Source organism: Lemur catta, chromosome 15, assembly GCF_020740605.2.
Source record: "Lemur catta isolate mLemCat1 chromosome 15, mLemCat1.pri, whole genome shotgun sequence".
In the NCBI taxonomy this organism is placed as follows: domain Eukaryota; kingdom Metazoa; phylum Chordata; class Mammalia; order Primates; family Lemuridae; genus Lemur; species Lemur catta.
Window position 1 is genome coordinate 9,482,522 of NC_059142.1, and position 19,785 is coordinate 9,502,306.

Genomic DNA, 19,785 nt, shown 5'->3' on the forward strand with positions numbered 1-19,785 from the left:
CTGAGGCCCCAGGACGGTGCTGAATTCTGCACCCAAGTGGGGCGCACACCTTTGTCCCCATTCCGCACAGCACCTCTCCCCACACCGCACAGCCTGCCTGTGCCTCGCCTCGCGCGGGGCCTCTGGAACACGCAGCTGGACAAGGCTCAGGCCTACGAAGGCCCCGGGATTCCCTGTTTCTGGAATCCAACACTGTGCACCCTGTTCCATGCAAAAGGCAAGGACAGAGCAGTGTCACCCAGACACCCCCCCTAACCACCCCTGGTCTTCGGTCCAAACCAACAGCCCAAAGGTGGAAGCGACCCAGGTGTCCCTCGGTGGATGAGTGAATAAACAAACTATGACACAGTCAACACAATGGAGTATTATTCTGCCTGAAAAAGAAGGAAATTCTGACACATGCCACAACATAGGTGAGCCTGAGGACATTATGCGAAGTGAGAGGAGCCAGATACAGAAGAATAAATACTGTATGATTCCACTTGCATGAGGCCCTTAGAGTAGGCAAGTTCATAGAGACGGAGAGTGGAACGGTGGCTGCCAGGGGCTGGGGGGACAGAGAATGGGGACTTGGGTACGGGCACAGAGTTTCAGTTTTGCAAAATGAGAAGAGTTCTGGAGACGGGTGGTGGAGACGGCTGCACAGCACTGGGAATGTACTTCATGCCACTGAGCTGCAACACTTGAAAATGGTTAAAACGGTGAATTTTGGGTTGTGTGTATTTTACCACAATGTTTTTTTTGAAAAGCCCAGTGCCCTCCTGCACCTCTACAGCCCGGGGAGAACTGAAGGGCCAGGAGCCCTGCCGGGAGCGTGCGCAGCTGTGTGCCTCTGGACGCAGCGAGCTGCAGCACACGGGCTCCCTAGGGGGCAGCGAGAGGAGGCCGGGTCAGGACGCCAGATGGCAGGGCTGCGGAGCAGGTACCGTGATGTGACGCGGCAGGAGGAGGGGGCCCATGGCTCGTCCCGCCCCCACTCACCTCATTCCACCATGGACAGGGCCAGACTGCAGCAGATGCTGACCTTCCTCCCCATCTGCCTGGCCCTGGTCTTCTCCCTCACCGCCCTGGGCAGCAGCCACTGGTGCGAGGGGACCCGGCGGGTGTTGAAGCCACTGTGCCAGAACCAGCCCGGAGAGCGGCACTGCATTCACTTCAACCGGGGCAGCAGCGGCGGTGGCAGCAGGGACAACGAGAGCCAGGAGGTCCAGTACATTTGGGAGACAGGGGAAGACAAGTTCGCCCAGCTCAGGTTCCATGTGGGACTCTGGCAGTCCTGCGAGGAGAGCTCCAGTGGTGCAGGTGAGCATGGCCCACAGGTTCCCAGGGGATGGAGGTGCGGGATGACAGGTGCGGGATGGAGCAGGGGCTCTGGAGCCAGGCTGCCGGGGTTTGAATCCCGGGTGTCCACTGACTGTCTATGTATCCACGAGCAAGTCTCTTAACTTCTCTGAGCCTCAGTTTTCTCATCTATAAAATGGGAACAACAGCAATATTTATCTCCTATAGTTATTGCACAGATTAAATGACTAATTCACATAAAGCACTTGCAACAGTGTCTGACACGTTGTAAGTGTGTATTAAACAATAGCTTTTACCGTTTGTTATTGTTACCCAATCCCTGATATTCAAAATCCTTTGGGAATCAAAGGTGACCCCCATCCAATTCTAAAATGCATCCCTGTTATTTCTCCTGCACTTCGAATGGTCTCAAAGCAAATCTTTCAAAAATAAAAGTATTTTTTTTTACTTCATAAAGAACTGAGTAGGGGGAATTCAACCCTTCACTACCCCCAGCCTGGCTGCAAGCCCGTGCTCAGGGCCAGGACATGCTGCTCTTCCTGCTTGGGAAGCAAAACCTCCGTGGGTGGAAAGGGGAGGATTCCGCACCTGTCCCCATTTCTCTCCTGACCTCAGGCTTATCACATTAAATTTCTTTACAGCTTTTTACTTTTCCTGGAGTTTCTAATTGCCTTTTCTTTTCCCATCCTCATAGCATTTGTTTTTTATTCCTGAGGGCTGAGTCAAAGGCAATAGGAACAAACCCTCTGAGACGCAGCGTGCACCTCCCCCACCCTCCCACCCAGAGGCGGCCCCCGAGGGGCAGGGTCCAGCCCACCCTCCAGTGCAGTCAGCTCAGTGCCTGTGCCCTTGGCTCTAAGTGCAGTCGGTGCAGACACTGCAGTGCTGCCTGGAGTCAAGGCCACTTTAAGGACCTCCCCAGTTCCTCTTTTCTCAGGGGGTGCTATCTTTGTGTGCCTATTCTCTACCATCATGGACAGATGCAGGAGGCCCATGACCCTGCGTCCTGGAGGGTTCCCAAGACAGCCCCAGATTTTGGGTTTGGAAACTGTAGTCACCGATAGGAAAATTGCTTGGGAAATTGTACTTCCTTTCCAAGTCCCCATCCGAGAACTGCCTAAGTGCTTCTATTTCCAGAGTTCTCTCTCTCTATATATATATGCATCACATCAGGTATCAAATGTTAGTGTGAATCATAGTCACCCAAGTAGTTTATTAAAAATTCACATGCCCAGCCCTGAAGGTTCTATTATAATTCAGTAGATCTTGGAAGTGGTCTAGAAATCTGCATTTTTAAAAAGTTTTAATTGAGATACTATTTACACATAGATAAGACATCAAATCATTTTGAAAGCCTTCTAAGAAAAACCAACAGTTTCCTGCCCCTTCCTTCTGCATAACTTAGTCCCACTCTTTAGGGTAAATCACTTTTAACTTAATTGTTTCTCCTGGTGCTAATTTCTTTGTCTCCAAAAAAATTGCTGACATAGCTATGTGTTCATCTTAGACATTATCTATTGACTTTTTGTTACAATAAATAGGATTTAACTCACTCACACCACATCCCACATCCCCTCTGCCATCTTCCTTATAAAGTTATATTGCTGTTTTATTTAAATCAATAAAACAATAATTTATTTTAACTTTGTCATATCAATATTGTTCATAATAACATCAAAGAGGGTGCTATGATTACATTTATTATTTTGTACAGCTTTTTGCTTTTCCCGGAGTTTCTCATTGCCTTTTCTTTTCCCATCCTCATAGCATTAGTATTTTTATTCTGCTCAACTCTCTATTCTATCTGGTGGTATCTGTGTCTCTAATAAGCTGCCCTGGTGACTATGACACACACTAAAGAAGAGAAGAAATTAGAGAAGTATGTCCCAGAGTCCAGCAAAGCCCTCCGGAAAGATGGGATTCAGCACAGCGTGGGGTGAATTTGCTCACAGCCACTTCTGTGTCAGACATGGGGCCGGGAGAACAGGAGGTTTTAATACGAAGTAAGTGAGCCACAGCGTTGAGGGCTAAGGCTCTGGGGGTGGGGGGGCAGACCTAAGATAAAAATAAATGAGTAAAAATATGATAATGGTTAGAACAAAGACTTACCTATGATAAGGAGATGGAAAGGAAGAAGAGGTTATTTATAACTCTGGCCACAGGGAAGGCCTCGTAGAGGAGGTGGCCATTGTGCCAGGCCCACGAGACTGTGACTTTAATAGACAGAGATCGGGGATGAGGACGGTCCAGGCAGACAGAACTGAGTGACCCAGGGTCTGAGGACACGCAGCCCAGGTATTTGATCAGAACACAGGCGGGGAGAAGAGGAACCCTCCTTACAGAACTTAATTCGCATGGCTCTTCCATATCACCTGAGACAGTTTCTTCTCCCCTGCAGCATAAGGTCATCGTCACTCCAAGCACAAGGAACTGAGCAGGACATTTCCTAGAAAGAAAAGGCCTCCCTGGAGAAAATTGGAAGCTTAGTATGTGTCACGTCAGGGGGAGCTGGGGTAATAGTAGAACCTGAACTTGAGGACAAGAGTTAGAAAATTAGACAGATGGAAGCTGCTTCCTCAGTAACCAGGGAGCTGGGAAGAAAAAGTCTGCACGGGCTGGACTTGAGCAAAGGGTGGAACTGGACTTCAGGGGAGGACAGGAGGCAGCTGCCTCGCATGGGCACACAAACACCAGGCAGGGAGATGATCTAAATGCCCCCAAGATTTCTGATAAGGATTGTTACCCAGCTTGTGGGGGTGGGGGTGGGGTGGTCTTCTCAGCCTGAAAGCAGAGGCAAGAGACCGTGTAAGGTTCCTTCAGTCTCCTACCTCCAGAAAAAAGTCCCCTTGGTACTCTTGCCAACCCACGGAGAGTTTCCTTCACACACACACACACACACACGCACACGCACACGCACACACCACTGAAGGCTTTCCCCTATAATTGTCAGGAACACACACTGAATTCTAAGGAGGGCTGATGATTCATGGACAACACCAAGTAGAAATAAAGGATATATTTCTTAATCTCTGTCTTAGTCCATTTTCTGTTATTTATAACAAAAAACCTGCAACCAGGTAATTCATAAAGAAAAAGAATTTATTACTTACAGTTATGGAGGCTGGGAAGTCCAAAGTCTTGGAGACTCATCTGATGAGAGTTTTCTTCCTAGCAGGGACACTCTGAAGAATCCCAGGGTGGCACAGGGCATCACTTGGCAAAGGGCTGAGTGTGCCAACTCAGGTCTCTCTTCCTCCTCTCATAAAGCCACCAGTCCCACTCCCGTGACATTAACCACTCCCATTAATCCATTAACCCATTAATCCATGAATGGACTAATCCATTCATGAGAGCCCTGCCTTCCATACCTCTTAAAAGCCCCACCTCTCAATTCTGCCACATCGGGGATTAAGTTTCAATGTGAGTTTTAAGGGGATGTTCAAACCATAGCCATCCCTTTCTGATTAATGTGCAACTACATTCTTATTGTCAGGACAGAAAGACCCCTTAACAAGTACCTCATTGGATGTTCTTAAAGATTACTCCACAAAAGGCATGCCTTTTGAGATGCTCTTTGTGAAAATAAACAAAAAGAGTTTTGATAGTCAAACAAATTTGGAAAATACTGCATATTATGTTACATTTTCTTCTTGGAAATTCACAATGCACATTAGTGTATCAAAATCTCTGAGAAGTCCCACTAGAAAGAATCTGCTTAATCTCACATGTCCCAGTGTTTCCCCAAACTTATTGACCACCGAAGAAATTCTTTATGTATAATAAGGATGAATATTCTGTGAGACTATTGTTTAGTGAACACACTTTGGAAAAGGCTGGCCTAGAACAACAGAGTCATTTTACAGACGGGAAAACTGAGTTCTAGAGGTATAATATTAGTGCCCCTTTGATGATTTCACAGCTAGATGCCAATGGACCTGAGCATAGAACTCAAAATGGCTTAAATCTCAGCCCTGACTTTTCCTGTTACCCCACAAGGCACAAAACTTAACTAAAGGGCAACAACTCTTAAAATTGCCAATGAAGAATTGTGTGCCCATCAATCTACAAAACCTCTGCCACATTTTGTATATTTCTTAATGTAATAAGGTCACCCAGGTATATGAGAGTTTCTAAACATTGTCATCACTTTACTAAGAAGGAAGACAAAAGGACATCTTCCCCAGGACACCTTTCCCCTCCCCGCAAAGGAGCACTGTCACCTCCATGTGTTGCAGGATGCCCCTAAAGCAAAAGTGCAGAATTAAATTTTTACCTGATAATAAATAAATACATACCAAACATATCAGAGGGCACAGCAAAAGCCATACATCAGGATTAGAAACTCAAATGCCTACAGGAGGCAGTGAGAGACGTGGGTGAAGCAGGGCTGGCTGGGGACGCCGATGGCCCTGAAACTTCAGGGGGCAGCCTCTCGCTCAGCTCAGCTTTGAGGTCATGAGCACTTGTGAGCCAAGACAGCATTATCAGATCCTCTGATTTTCCAAGGGAAGTAAGATATTTAGATTTCTTTGTAAAATTTCCCGACTTAAAAATATCACAGGAGCCAAGGAAACCACGTTCTGCTACAGAGTGTAGCCGGGGCCCCCAGCTGGAGCTTGCACCACCCAGACACCTGCTATTCAGTCCACCTTGTCACAAGGGCCTGGGAGATTTGGGACATAAGAAAGAAAAGGGGTTAGGACTGGGGATAAGTAGGAAGAAGCTCAAACAGTGCTCTAGGGAGAGGGCTCGGAGCGGGAGGTGAGCTAACAGAGCGGGCAGTGAGAACCCCAGTCTAGGAAGGACGCTCATCGGCCCTGAACGAGTCCAGGAAAGGGGCCTCTGGGTGTCCGACCAACCCCGCTCTGCTGCCCCGTGGGGCCTTACAAGGTGCTTTCCTTCTGAATCAGCCCTGTTTCTCTAAAAGTTGACCCTCCAGGGAAGCCCTCACCTGGAGAGCTATTGTAGGACATCCTCCGCACGAGCCACCTCCAAGAATTCTGTCCTTTCTTCCCTAGAATGCCTTGAAAGGGAGGCAACACCTTTTATTCCATGCTCTGAATTGAAGATTTGAAATGAAAATTCCCAGTGGAGGCAGCCCTTAGACTAAATGTTCTTTTCCTTAGGTGAATCAATTCATCAACAAAATGTGTTGATTTTAGATTCTGTGCTATTCTGCTGAACTCACAAAGTTCAAGGGCAGAGGGACCTCCACACCCCACAAAGGGTGGGGGTGCGACTGGAGGGCGAGGGAGAAGGAGCAGACAGGGGATGCCAGAGTTGAGCCCCGAGAACTTGGACGCCGGCGCCCAGGGCTGGCTTTCCGTGCCGCTTGGCCGCCGAGCACTGTCAAGCTATGTCACACCCGCCTCTCTGGCTTCATGGGATTTATAAAGATTTTTTCTTTTAATCCTGCTGGCTTTGATCAAAAGGAACACCATTTCTAAGGATTCATGTTAATCAAAGAGGTCACTACGGCCTGACTCTTTAGGCCTGATCTAAACTCACCCCTCTAAGCTACGGTGAATTCTCCTAATCTCCTTGGCCGGCCTCCACTTTCCCTTTGCCCAGCCTGGCCCTGTCCTGGCCCCATCTTTGTTCCTGTTGGAAAGGCAGATGTCTTCAGAAGGGCTGGACCCTCTCTGCTCCACGCGCCAGCAGAGAGACAGCAGGTGGGGCTGTAGCAGAAGGGTCTGAGTCTCCGGTGGGAAAACCTGGTCTTCAATTCCTGACCTTACCAACCTGTTTGAGCCTGGCCTCCACATCTGTAATGATTCTTGCACTTGACTTTATCAATATTCAAGCACACAGATGTGTGTTAGCAGTTCACAAAATATGTTGACAACTTTCTCATGGGAGAACTTTCATAATACCCATTTTGCAGATAAAGAAAGTGAGGCTCAGCGAGGTCAGGAAATTTGCTATGATTACCGACCGTGGCAGAGCCAGACAGAGAAGCCAGGCTGGGTGGGTTTAAATGCCATATGTTGTCCACGGTACCCATGTGCTGCTTTCGCGCTGGCCTGACTCACAGAGGTGTGGTTAGGATCAGATGAGGTGACGTGGAAAACGGTGCTGCGTCAGCCCCCAAGTGCTAAGTGTTGAGATTTATGCTTTGGGGACCTCCCTGGTAGAACTGAGGTGACTTGGATGAATTTTTGTAGCACTGACCACGACGCTGCTGCTGCCAACATCAGAAAATCAACCAGGAAAAGTGTCCAATGGCATTAATCCAAAGCAGATAGTTCAATGCTGCAGAGGCCACTGTGGCTGCACATGAACACGCAGGTCCCTGATTCTGTCCTCCTCAGCCCCAGGTTGTGTGAATAGTCTCCTTCAGGCTGATTGTGGTGTATGGCTAATAGACCTGGAAGGCCTATTAATATGGCCTTCCAGGTTGCTAAGGGGGCTCCCTTCGTTGTAGCCACTCTGGGTCCCAGGCATGGAGACCCCCTTGACATGTCCTTCTGTGATCACAGAGCAAGGGAACAAGAACCAGGTGAACAATGCACTGACTCTTAAAGCTTCTGGCCAGAAGTGACCCACCTCATTTCCAATCCCAGTTCATTGGCCATGAAAGACACATGGCCAAGCCCAAGTTCAATAGGGCAGATTGTATCATGCCCCCACAGGCAGGGGAACCACGTGTCTGTGAGCAGTAAAGCAGTCTGCTAGGTTTCCCATTCCTCGTTCAAAATGCACTGGGAAACAGCTAAGAGACAGGAAGCACCATTTGCCCCCTAATTGTGGAGTTTAACCCTCCTTACAGATGCATTCTCATTCTCTTTATCTTTTAGGTGAAAAGTGTAGGAGCTTCCAGAGTGTAATACCAGCTGAAGAACAAGGTAAATACCTTCCTTACTCATGCCCTGCCCACCAGCACCTCTCACAATTTAGACAATTTTTATTGTTTTATTAGGAGTGGGGGAAAGATGAGAGTTATTAATGATTTTTCCATGAAGTTGAGTCCAAAAGCTAGAACCACAGACTCTTTTCACGTGCCCCATAGCCAGTGGTGTGCTGGCAAATATTTAACAACCAACTTTGCAGGGGAGAGGCGCAGCCCTGATTGGCAGTGTTTGCCACTTTCCATGGTGTAAATATTCCCACCATGGCCGATTTCAAGCTACAAATGCAAGGTGAAGGCAGAGTTAGGAAGAGATGAGCTCTGGCACACCACTGCCTATGGCATCTTTTCTTCTCTCTGACACTCACTAAATTTGTAATTAGTTTCTCCATGTCTTCCCTCTCCTGCTGGAACGTAGGTTTTATGAAGGCGTGGTTCACGTCTGTTTCACTCATCGCTGTGTCCTCAGTGCCTAACTTGCCTTACAGCAGTCCCTTTACAAATACCAGTTTCCCTTCCTGTCCTCTGCACATCCAGTGCAGTTCCTTGAAGCCACAGGGGGGATCCCACCAGAGGACAAACAGGTGGCTCACACAGAAAAAAATGAGCTTTTGGTACCTCCAGACAGGGCTCTTCAAACCTCAGACTCCTCTGCCCCCATGTTTAAATTTGTGCATCTTCTTCTTTAAAAAGGCAAAGACAACATTTTCTAGTGGAATCAAAGCAACACGTTAGTTTTTGAGCTGGGGCATGGAGACCCCTGGCATTGCTCATGTCCTCGCACCAGGGTTGTGCTTAGTTTTTTTCCTTCCCAGCTATGGGTAATCTTTACAAATGTCTCTTTCAAGCCCGAGGAGCCCCCTTACATCGCCAACTTTCCAAGGTTCGGCAAAAGCATCTCTTCTGTTTTAGAAGTGAACTAAATGAAAGGACTGAGCATTCCAGTACTTCTGAAGTCTAAATGCCCGGTGTTTCCACCGTCCCTTCCTGTGGCAGGTGTTTTGTGGCTGACCATTGGGGCTGAGGTCGTGGATGTCCTTCTGGTGCTGACGAGTGCTGTCCTTCTGGGCTCCGGAGTGAGTGGTAACAGCTCTGGGTTTGACTGGCTCGAGGTGGATGCTGCAGTAGCCATCCTCATGGTGCTCGCAGGTACCTTCCAGCAGCATCCTTAGAACAGGCTGCCCCAGAGGGGATGCGGAGCTTCAGGCTGGGGGTGACCCTTGCCAAAGAATGGTCAATGGCCAGTTGAGCAGGACGGCTGGACCACTGGATAAGTCACTGAATTACTCCCATTGGATGGAAACAATGTTCTTTGGGTGACTGATGAAAAGGGGGTGGGCACAGATGGACAGTCAGATTTGTCACGACCGGGAAAGGGGGGGCACTGGCTCTGAGAGCTGGAATCACCTCATTTAATATGGTGGTTAGACACGGGTCTGTGCAGGAACCTGCCGAGGTGCAGGTGTCTACGTAAGGGTTGTGCCCCTGGGCAAGGGACGCAGCTTCTCAGAGACGGAACGATACTGAGCCTCTCAGAAAACCGTGGTGATCACTAAATAAGAACACACCTTGAATGTAACAAGTACTCGATAAATGGTAGCTTTTAAAAAACGATTATCCAAGTTTGATACCTTCCATAAAAATAAATAACTCATTTTTTTAGTTCTACTTCTATGTTCTCCAAGCAACTTTTAAAGTAACTTAATTTGTTCTCCTAAGTGGGCCTCTCCACCAAGAGAGAACCCTGAACAAACTACTTCCTTCTGTTCTCCAGTGGGATACACAGGGCTCTGTTAAGTTAACGATGCATCCGTCCAATTTGTAGCTCACTTCTTTGCTTGATAAGTGTAATGAATGCATCATTCCCACATCTTGTCATCCACAAATGGGATGCTGAAACTCAAATTCTGGATCCTCCTAGCAAAGAAACAGGCTGTGGATTCTTGGGGACTCCTGCCCAGGTCCTGGCAGTCCCTCCCTGATTGAAGGCCTCTTCAGTTTCAACCGTGGGAAGGAGCTGTCAGGGGGAATGCCTAAGGATGTGTGAGAGCAGGTACACCATACGGACTCTATGGATGCTAGAGAGTGCCTCACAGCCAACCCATGCAAGGTAGAGCAGCCCTTCTATCATGTCGCATTCTTAACTGTGGCTCACAAAGCTTTCCTTGTGCAGGGCTCCTAGGCATGGTGGCCCACATGATGTACACAACCATTTTTCAAATCACCGTGAACCTTGGACCAGAAGATTGGAAGCCTCAGACTTGGGACTATGGCTGGTCCTATTGGTAAGTTACTGGGTCACGGTACTCAACCCTGGCAGACCAGGAGAGATGCACATAAGTTTTGTAGGACAACCACCCTTGGGCATAGCGCTGACAACTTTGGGTTGGTTTTGGAAACTGTCTGTAGCCCAGTTTCCTCATATGTAAAGTGAGGATGCCTGCCTCAAATGTTTGTGTAGGGATTTTAAGAGATCACTTATAAAATTCTTGGCACATAGTAAAGTCCTCAAGAACTGGAGACACTGTTGTCATTACACACTTCAACACAGCGTTTGGGAAGTGTCCTGATCTATAAACCCTGATAAATACCTTAATGAGGGGAGACCCAGCCCCTGTTTCTAATGCAAAGACAAGGCCGTGACAGCGAAGTTCTGTCCCTAACTGAAAGACTTGGCCACTCCATACAAGACCACAGGGGTTCCCTGTGATGTGGACCTCTGAAGCGTACGGTGTCTTAAAAATAGATGTGCAGACACTTACATTTTCATCTTATATAATCTGACATAACAACCTCTCATGCTGCTTTCCTCTTTGTAAAACACTCGGCGCTCTCGGGGCTCACCCCCCATCCTGCTCTCCCAGGTCGTGGTGAGCAGGGCTGTGTTGCCGGGAGCCAGATGCTTCCCGATCTGTTCGAGTTTAAACTCTGCTCAGCCTTCGCCCTCCCAGTCTGAAGACGTTCAGAGAGATGAACGTTTCTCTGTACCCCTGTCCCTGCACCTGTTTGTCCCTTTCGCTGCCTCCCTCTGAACCAGCGCCACTGGTCCTGAGGTGACGGCACTGGCACTGCGCACTGATGAGAGTGCAGCTGCAGCAGGGCTCAGACGAGCGGCAGGGGGGTCTCAACCTCGGCCCATGTGGACTGAGCTCCTGTCGCTGTGGATGGAAGCGAATCCCACACACCAGCGCAGGCTGAGAATGGTCTGTTTCCAACGGCATTTTGTATTGTTTCTTCCTATTACTTCAAATGACTTAATTTTTAATAAAGAAATATATGCAAATAGTTTTTACAAATCAAATAGTACCAAGCATAACTATCTAGCAATAATGTCCTCTCCCTATGCGACCTTTCCGGCCTCGATCTTCCTGCTCTATTCTGGACTGGTTGCCGTCTAGAGCTGTCACCGTGGGGATTCCTGTGCCACTCCCCAATGTGGGAACGCTGTTTTCTAGGTCCCATGGCATTACCTTACTTAGCTTACACCCACATGTTGTGGGAGTACTCCCTCCAGTAGCTTCCTAAGAAAGGATTCAGTGAGAGAGAAATTATTTTATTTCTCATATATCTGGAAATGCATTTATTCAATACTCCACACTTGACTGATGGTTTGGCAGAGTGCAGAATTCTTTGTTGAAAGTCATTTTCCCTTAGAATTTTGAAAATGCTGTTCTGTTTTCTTCTGGCACGTATTGCTTCTGTCAAGAGCCCAACACCATCCTGACTCCTGTGCCTTTTTAGGTGGCCTGGCGTTTTCCTCTCTTTATCGCTGGTGTTTTGAGATGTCGAGATGACGTCCCTTGGCAGGGATCTTCTTTCCTTCACGTTCATCCTTCATCCGTGCGCTTGATGCGCCCTTAAACCTGAATATTCATGTCCTAGAATTCTGGGAATTTTTCTTGTATTATTTCTTTATTTTCTCCCCTCAATTTTCTGTTCTCTGTTTAGAAAACTCTTATTAGTGAGATAGTAGGTCTCCTGAGTTAATTATCTAAATGACTTACTGCTTTCCTTATATTTTCTATCTCTTTCTCTTTTTGTTATGCTTTCTGCAAAATTTCCTCTACTTGTCTTCTAACCTTTCTATAGTACTCTTATTTTGGATCTTATTTTAGCTTCCAAGAGCTTTTTCTTGTTTGCCAGCTGTTTCTTTCTCACAAGATCCTGATCTTGCTTTATTGATGCAACATCTTCTCGTGTCCCTCCGAGGATATTAATCAAAGAGTTTTCTTCTTGATGTCGTTTTCTCCTGTTCCTTGTGTTGTCTTTTTCTTTTAGAATCTTTTTTCTTTTTTCTGTTGTTGGGGACTTTCCCCCGGATGTTGGCATCTTTAATTGTCAAATCATATTTAAGGATAATTGCAAGCTCTGGAGCAGGGTTTGAATTTCTCTGCTGGTGAGGGGTTTTTTTTGTTTGTTTGTTTTTTGGTTTTTTGTTTTGTGTGTGTGTGTGTGTGTGTGTGTGTGTGTGTGTGTGTGTGTGTGTGTGTTTTGCTATATGACAGGGTGTGGTGCTATTGCTTTTATCTGAAAATAGAAAACGCACCCATATGTCAGGTTGTAGTTCTTTTTCTGCAACCACTGAGCATTTTCAGAAGGGAGTCATCCAACATCTACAGAAAGTGCGTAAGCTCGGATGCCTGGCAGATGGTTCCCGAGGTTAGGGATGGAAAAGGGACTGGACAGCTTCCCACTCTACAAGCAAATTTTCATGCAATCCCTGTTTTCAGACCCGCCCCTTCCCCCGGCCTTCCAGGAGTCCACTGTCTCTGAATCTGGGGCCTTTCCCCCTGTTCACCTTCCCAGAGAATGAGCCCTTGCTCTCCTGGGGAAGGGGAGGAAGGGGAGCGTGTCTGTGGTAAGGAGGAGACCTGGGGGCCAACAATCCATAAACAGCAGCCGTCCCCAACATTTTTGGTACTAGGGACAGGTTTCACAGAAGATAATTTTTCCATGGAAGGCGCAGGGGCGGAGCTCAGGCGGTGATGCAAGCGATGGGGAGTGGCTGCAAATACAGATGAAGCTTCACTCACTGGCCCACCAGAAACCTCCTGCTATGAGGCCCATTTCCTAAACTTCATGGAAGACAATTTTTCCACGTTCTGGTACCAGGCTGTGGCCCAGGGGTTGGAGACCCCAGATATACAGACTGTTAGTGGCCTCTGAGTAGAGGTTTTTCCAAGTTCTTGGTGATCATCAGGAAAAGAATTTCAGGATGTACCACGTAACCCAAGCAAGCAACAGCTTTTTTTATTGAAAGCAAAAGAGAGAGAGAGAGAGAGAGAGAAAGGAGACTCCAAAAGAGCAGCTGCACTGGGAGGAAGTAGTTTTTGGTCTTTTGAAGTCTTATTAATTGAGATGAGAAATATTCAAGGCTGAGGAATTGGCTTTTACTAAGAATTCGGGTAATAATTCCTAGAACTGGGTTCCCTCCCATTTTCATGCTTTATATGGTAGTCTTGGAACTGTCATGCGATTTCAAGGGCAGAGGAATTTTAAAACCACAATGTAAATGATATTATAATTAGCCAAAGTTCATGTAAGGTGACAGAGATAGCTGACAAGCTGGTTGAAGCCAGTTCTTGCCTGCAGTTATCAGCCCCTGTTGTTTAAGGTTTTTACTTTAACACCTGCCCCCAATCCGCAAGCCCCAGCATCCGGTCTCAGCCCTGCCTCCTAGTCCCCACTCTAACCAGACTTTTAGCCAATCCCCTGATTTCTCGTGCTGCATTTGTGCCTCAAAGCTTTGAGCCTGTCAAGGATTCAGTGGGGCTGGTATGATAAACCTCCTTCTTATCCTGCTGGGGCCCCTCTCTGCAGACACTTTCTGTGTAGCGTCCTCCGCTCTGTGAATGAGTCATCTCTCTCCCGGCTGCTTCCATCCTCTCACGTCTCCTCTCCACTTCCCTTTGCCCCGTGTGTTCACACTAGCACACGATCCCTCTGCCCTCATTCCAGTGGGGGTGTGGACAGATGCGATGAGCCCTCGAAGTCAATCTTCCATTTAAACCCAGAAGTCCCCTCCCTCGCCTTGTTTGCATGATGTGCAGCATTTCATCCGATTTGGGGGCTGCAGCAGCAAATCAACCTGATGTCATCAGAAAACACCTAGAAAAATTCTCCTCTTTTATCCTACATTGTACTTAATAGCACAGAACGCAGCATCCCCTATGGACAATGTGAATTCCCCGCCCGCCCGCAAAGCCAGTCCCAACCCAGAGCCCTGAGGGGCGTCCCTGGTTAACAGAGTACATAGTCCCAGGCGACAGCAGTCCAGCAAGTCAGCCGGCTGTCTCTGGAGTCACAGGGCCCGGACCCAAATGCAGGATGTCCCCCTTTCAAACCGGTGACTGTGGACAAGTTACTTAACTTCTCAGGGGTAGTTATAGTGTTTCCCACCAGGGGGTTGCTGTGAGGTTAAATTAGAAAATCCAGTGCTCACCACAGCATCTAGCATACAATGATGTGAATTATTATTATCCATCCGAAGGGTGCCTGGTGGGCTCTACGTTTTGCTCTTCTCTAAGTTAGCTCTGTGTCCACCACACAACCCTTCTCTCTATCTCATAATAATGCAAACATTTGAACCACATTTACTCTAAAATAGATGCTAATTATCATGTTCCCAACACAGTGCCGGGTTCTACTAAGGATGAAAAGTACAGACCACTGTCTCGGAATGCAAGAGGCTTCCAGTCTGGATGTGAACATAAGAATAACCATGTTCAATGCCAGTGTCCTGGGTTAGGGCCAACGACAATAATAAGTAATACTTAACATGCAGCTGATACTATTCTAAGTACTTCCCCACATTAGCTCATTAAATTCCTCGCAAGAGCGCCCTGTGGCAGCGTTGGTATTATTCTAGTTTTGCAGATGAGGAAACTGATACAAAGAGGTAAAGTAACCAGCTCAAGGTCATGTACTTAATAAGAGGTGGGGCCCTGGTGCAAACCTGGCACAGTGACTCCAGAATCCATTCTCTTAACCACTGGGCTGAACAGCATGTTGGATGGTCTCTGGGATTTGTGATCCGAAATGCAGGTCCAAACTGGGTAGAACCAGGAGCTGGTTTTTCACCAGACTGACCTCCAGCAGGCAGCCCTGGAACCACAGCCCCAGGCCCTCGCCTAACTGTGCTTTCTGTTGGCAGCCTCGCTTGGGGCTCTTTTGCCCTCTGTATGGTGGTGTCGGTCACGGCCACGAGCAGATACACGGCAGCCCGCCTGGCACTCACAGAGAAGCGGAGGGCGCAGAAGGACAGTTGGCGCTCTCGACATAACTTCCTGGAACCTGAGGCTTCAGAGATCGTTTGGGAAACGGGAGCTGCTCCCAGCCCTGCTGGACATGCCCTCGCGAATGTTTCTGGGCACCTGCCACCAGGTGCCCCAGGCAAGGTGTCCATGTGCTAATCAGTGCCCCTGGCTGCCAGATCTGCACAGGCAGACAAGCCAGGCACTTGTACCCACAACGGATACCTCTAGGGTGGGCTGCAGAAGACCGAGCCAGGCAAATCCCCCATTCCCTCATCTCTCCCTTCACTAAACACCTTTGGTTTCAGCCTCTGTTAAAATGCCTGTTAAATATCCCATGAAAATGACAGTATCTTTAGGTGAGATGACTGTTACAGGAGATAGCAACCATTGACACTGTAGTATAAAGGAGCTTCTTAAGCTTTCTTGACAGTGAGTTTAACAAGAATACCAAAGAAAGGGAGCATGCAAGTACTAAGGGGAAGAGAAGCTGAAGAAAAGGAAAAGCAAGTATTTAACTACAATAGATGCAAAATGTGTTGCCCACACAGGTGTGTTGTCAGAAAAGCCCAGAAAATTTTTTCTCCTAATTGACACATACAAAAAAAGTATTTGTTGCTATCCCATACATTCTTTTCATTTTAATGAAGGAAGTAGAAATTTCAAAATAATTTTTGTTATTTTTAAAATAATTTTTTTTCTTTGAAATTTTGTAATTTCTACTCACAGGAAAATCAGTTTGGAAGGATAGTCATATGATAGGAAGACATTAAAACAGTCAAATGGAATGACATCTTACCACAATTAAGTGGAACAAATGTTTGACTTCTCCTGCTTAAATTAAATTGCCAGACACTTTTGCTTCTAAAAATAAACTTTGCCGAACATACAAGTCTTGTTTGAGGCCCTGGTGTACTGGGGGTTTCCTAATGTGATCAGTGGTAATATTGTATCCATTTACTTGTATTTCAGGCTAACACGTTATTGAGGCCACAGGTTGTCAGACACATAATTTGGGTTTTTGAAAAAAAAGTGCACTGCCAAGTTCTAACAACCTTAAATATGTCCTAGCTCAGATTCATTTTTAAAATATTTTATTTATGTGTTTAGAAAACATATCCTTTCTGGAAAAAAATAATGTTTCCAATAAAAACAATCTGCTGAATTGTAACACTTATACTGTCATAAAACAAAGGGAAAAATTCAGCTAACTTCTTCAGGTTTGGGCTCAAGTAGAACACCTGCCTAACAAATGTTGGTCCCGTGGAGTGTTGTGTGGCAGGGCACAGTGGCTCACACTTGTAATCCTAGCATTTTGGGAGGCTGAGGCAGGAGGATCACTTGAAGACAGGAGTTCAAGACCAGCCTAAGCAAGAGCAAGACCCCATCTCTACAAAAAAATTTTTTTAAAAATTAGCCAGGCATGGTGGCATGTACCTGTCATCCCAGCTACTCAGGAGGCTGAGGCAAGAGGATCACTTGGGCCCAGGAGTTTGAGGTTGCAGTGAACTATGATGATGCCACTGCCTTCTAACTTGTGCAACAGAGCAAGTCCCTGTCTCAAAAGAAAAAAAAAAAAAATAAGAGTATTTCTTTTTGTAACAAATAGCCAGGTTTTAGCCAATCACAAACAGCCAAGCTCCAGCCAGTTACAGGCAGCCAACATATCAGACGGTGGCCAAATAAGGCAGATGCCTACTGCAGCCAATCAGATGCATTCTCTGCTTTGCTTCCATGTTCGTCTATAAATTGTCACTGCTCACACTGCTGGGTGGAGCTCTCTGAACCTCTTCTGGGTCTGAGTGCTGCCCCGTTAATGAATTGTTCTTTGCTCAGATAAACTCTGTTAAACTTAATTTATCTAAAGTTTTTCTTTGAACAGATGATTATCTGCGTTTGCTGCTGCTGATTGGTCGAGAAAGATAAGGTCTGAGAAGTGCCCGTCAGCTTTAGTAACGTGGAGTCGTAGGCGATGTTGACAGAGCCTGGGTGTGAGGTTACCTGTGGCCTTAGCTTTCCTCAGACTTGCCGTGAGTGGGGAAAAGAATGTGCCCTGTGCTGTCGCTGGGTGGAGCGTCCTGCAGGTGTCGGCTGGATCCTGTCGGTGGGGGAGGTTGCTCAGTTCTGCGTCCTTGCTGGGTTTCTCTGACTGGACAGAACTCTTCTATCCACTGCTGAGAGGTGTATGTTTCAACAGTCCCACTTATTTCAGTCTCATTCAGCCGTGTCAGACATTGTATTCATACAAATCAAGTGCCCAGGAAACACATCTCAGGAGGAAAACGGCATTGCCAGAGGACTACGGCCTAGTCTGTCCTGACTGCGCCAGCGGCCTTTTCCACTGCGTCTCACCCACCCACCCTGGAAAGAAATGCAAAGCAGAAAAAAATAAAGTCCCAGTATTTAGCAGTAACTTGAGGAGCTGGGCGTGTGTGACCTTAAATAAATGCCTCGCCTCCACACACGGCTGATGACAGTGATTCCAGCTGCCAACTGCTCCGCTTCTCACGGCCCAGGCAAGAACAGAGAGGGGCACCGGGCGGCCGACGTGGGCTGTGCACAGCCACAGCCACCCCGGCTCCAGGGAACCCGCGGGAACCCTGTGGGCAGCGCCGGTACCGGCACGGAGCCCGGCGCCCAGTATTTACTGCGGAATCAAAGATCAGGACATCCAGCCCTCACCCCGAACCCCCACAATTCAGCCATGCCTGGAATTGCGTCACCCTGCACCCACTGTCTCTGCAGCAAGAGTGACAATCAAAATGCCCAAGCCCTGTGCTTGCTCTGCTTCCAGGAATGCTGGACCAAGGTCAGCCCCGCCTGCGTGTTTTCGCTTCTAAGATGTAGTTTCTCTCCTCCACACATTTCTGAAATAAGGCTGATTTTCCCTCAATCAACAGCTTCTTACAGTCTCCACAGGCCCTTTAAAAAGTCATCTATAATCTCTGAAATCAGGAAACATCTTATAGTCGATGGCATCTTAGATTTGATGGAATATGGAAGGAGGGACTCAATTTATGGTTACTGGATGAAAAAGGAAAAGCCTGGTGCCCAAGTGCTTGACACCAGACGGATGCTGAGCTGAGCCGATAAAGAATGACAGTAAGAGCACCTGAGTGCCCCTAAGGCCTGGCTTCAGCACGGTGACTCAGTAGGGAGTAGCACCCCTGGGCCTGAGTGCCAAGGCCGTGAGCGCACCACTGGCTCCAGCCTCCAGTGCCCCTTAGCAAAGCCAGGTGTTAGTGGGACAGGGGGCAGATGGAACGAAGGGAAGAAACACCCCTGGCAGTCTCCACGACACCAAGGCCAGAGGTTTGTTCTGGCCCCTGGCCACAGGCCCCTACCCCAGTGCCCAGCTTGCAACGAGGGGCCTGTCCTCAAGAGAGGGAGGAAGAGTACGATGGGCACCAGACACCCCACCATGCCCTTTCTCAGCGGTGCGCACTGGCCAAGAGCCAGCCTAGTGTAGGGAACAAGTCACCCCCAACCTGGACCTCAGACTCCCCGGGTTCCCGTCCTGGCGTCACCGCTTCCCGGCTGCGCGATTCTCCCACTCGGGATCGCGGCCCAAACGCTGCGAGGCTGGGCATCCCGCCTCCCGGTGACGTCTCCCTGAGTGAATTCTGTTATTATAAAAGCCACATGTATTAAAAAGAATTTTTTTAAGTAAAAACATAAAACACACCTAGAACCCACCCATTCAGGAACATCCTGTGTGAACACGTCATTTTATTTCCTTTCGGAATCTTTATGGTGCTTAACGCACGTGCCCAGCGGTGAGCACACAGGGACCAAGGGTGTCGGGAGGCAGCCGCCTCGTATGTACCTTCCTCTGCAGCTTCAGGAAAAAATGTCCAGTGGTCTCCCGACGTTTCTCATTACTGTTACATCATGCAAAATCCTTTGGTCATAAGTGGCTTCCAAAACATCCCATTGATCCAGAAACGGGGATGCCCCGTCTAATACCTAGTGAACACGTCAACATTGAAGCTGAGCTTTCCTCCCCCCCTCTGCTCCTGTCCCCAGCTAGGGTGGGCTGCAGGGCAGCTTCGCGCTGTTTCTGACCCTTCTGGGGGCTCAGGGGCCACAAGGAGGAGAGACAGGAGAGCAAGAAAAACGCTTACCCACTGACAGTGTTGTAAGGTGGCGTCAACTCCATGCACCTGGCACGTGTCTAAAAGTGAGTCTGAATCTTCCTCTGTGGCACTCTGTGGTCCTTCAGGGGCCTCCCTGGGAACGTGCACCTGCACGTCTCTGAAGTGGGGCCCGTGCCTTTTTTATCCGCTTGCTCAATCCCCCCTCAGCCCCTGGTTTTCAGGCAGTGTACCCCACATAGACCCTCTTTTGGGGTCCAACTGCCCTCCTAGGAGGTCTTCTTGGGCA

The 19,785-nt window shown here is 48.0% G+C and overlaps 1 protein-coding gene across 1 annotated transcript; it reads left to right on the forward strand.

Annotated features, from left to right (window-relative positions):
- Positions 1 to 992: 992 nt before the first annotated feature.
- On the forward strand, positions 993 to 15,561 carry GSG1L2 (GSG1 like 2). Its single transcript, XM_045525998.1, has 5 exons — positions 993 to 1,302; positions 8,100 to 8,147; positions 9,146 to 9,298; positions 10,323 to 10,434; positions 15,303 to 15,561. The coding sequence occupies exons 1-5, from the start codon at positions 993 to 995 to the stop codon at positions 15,559 to 15,561; spliced, it is 882 nt and encodes a 293-aa protein (XP_045381954.1).
- Positions 15,562 to 19,785: the final 4,224 nt, after the last annotated feature.

Excerpts from the sequence above, each read along its gene's own strand:
- GSG1L2 (XM_045525998.1), top strand. The coding sequence starts at position 993 with ATGGACAGGGCCAGACTGCAGCAGATGCTGACCTTCCTCCCCATCTGC. Across the intron at positions 1,303-8,099 it reads GGAGAGCTCCAGTGGTGCAG|GTGAAAAGTGTAGGAGCTTC; the intron begins GTGAGCATGGCC and ends TTTATCTTTTAG. Across the intron at positions 8,148-9,145 it reads AATACCAGCTGAAGAACAAG|GTGTTTTGTGGCTGACCATT; the intron begins GTAAATACCTTC and ends TTCCTGTGGCAG.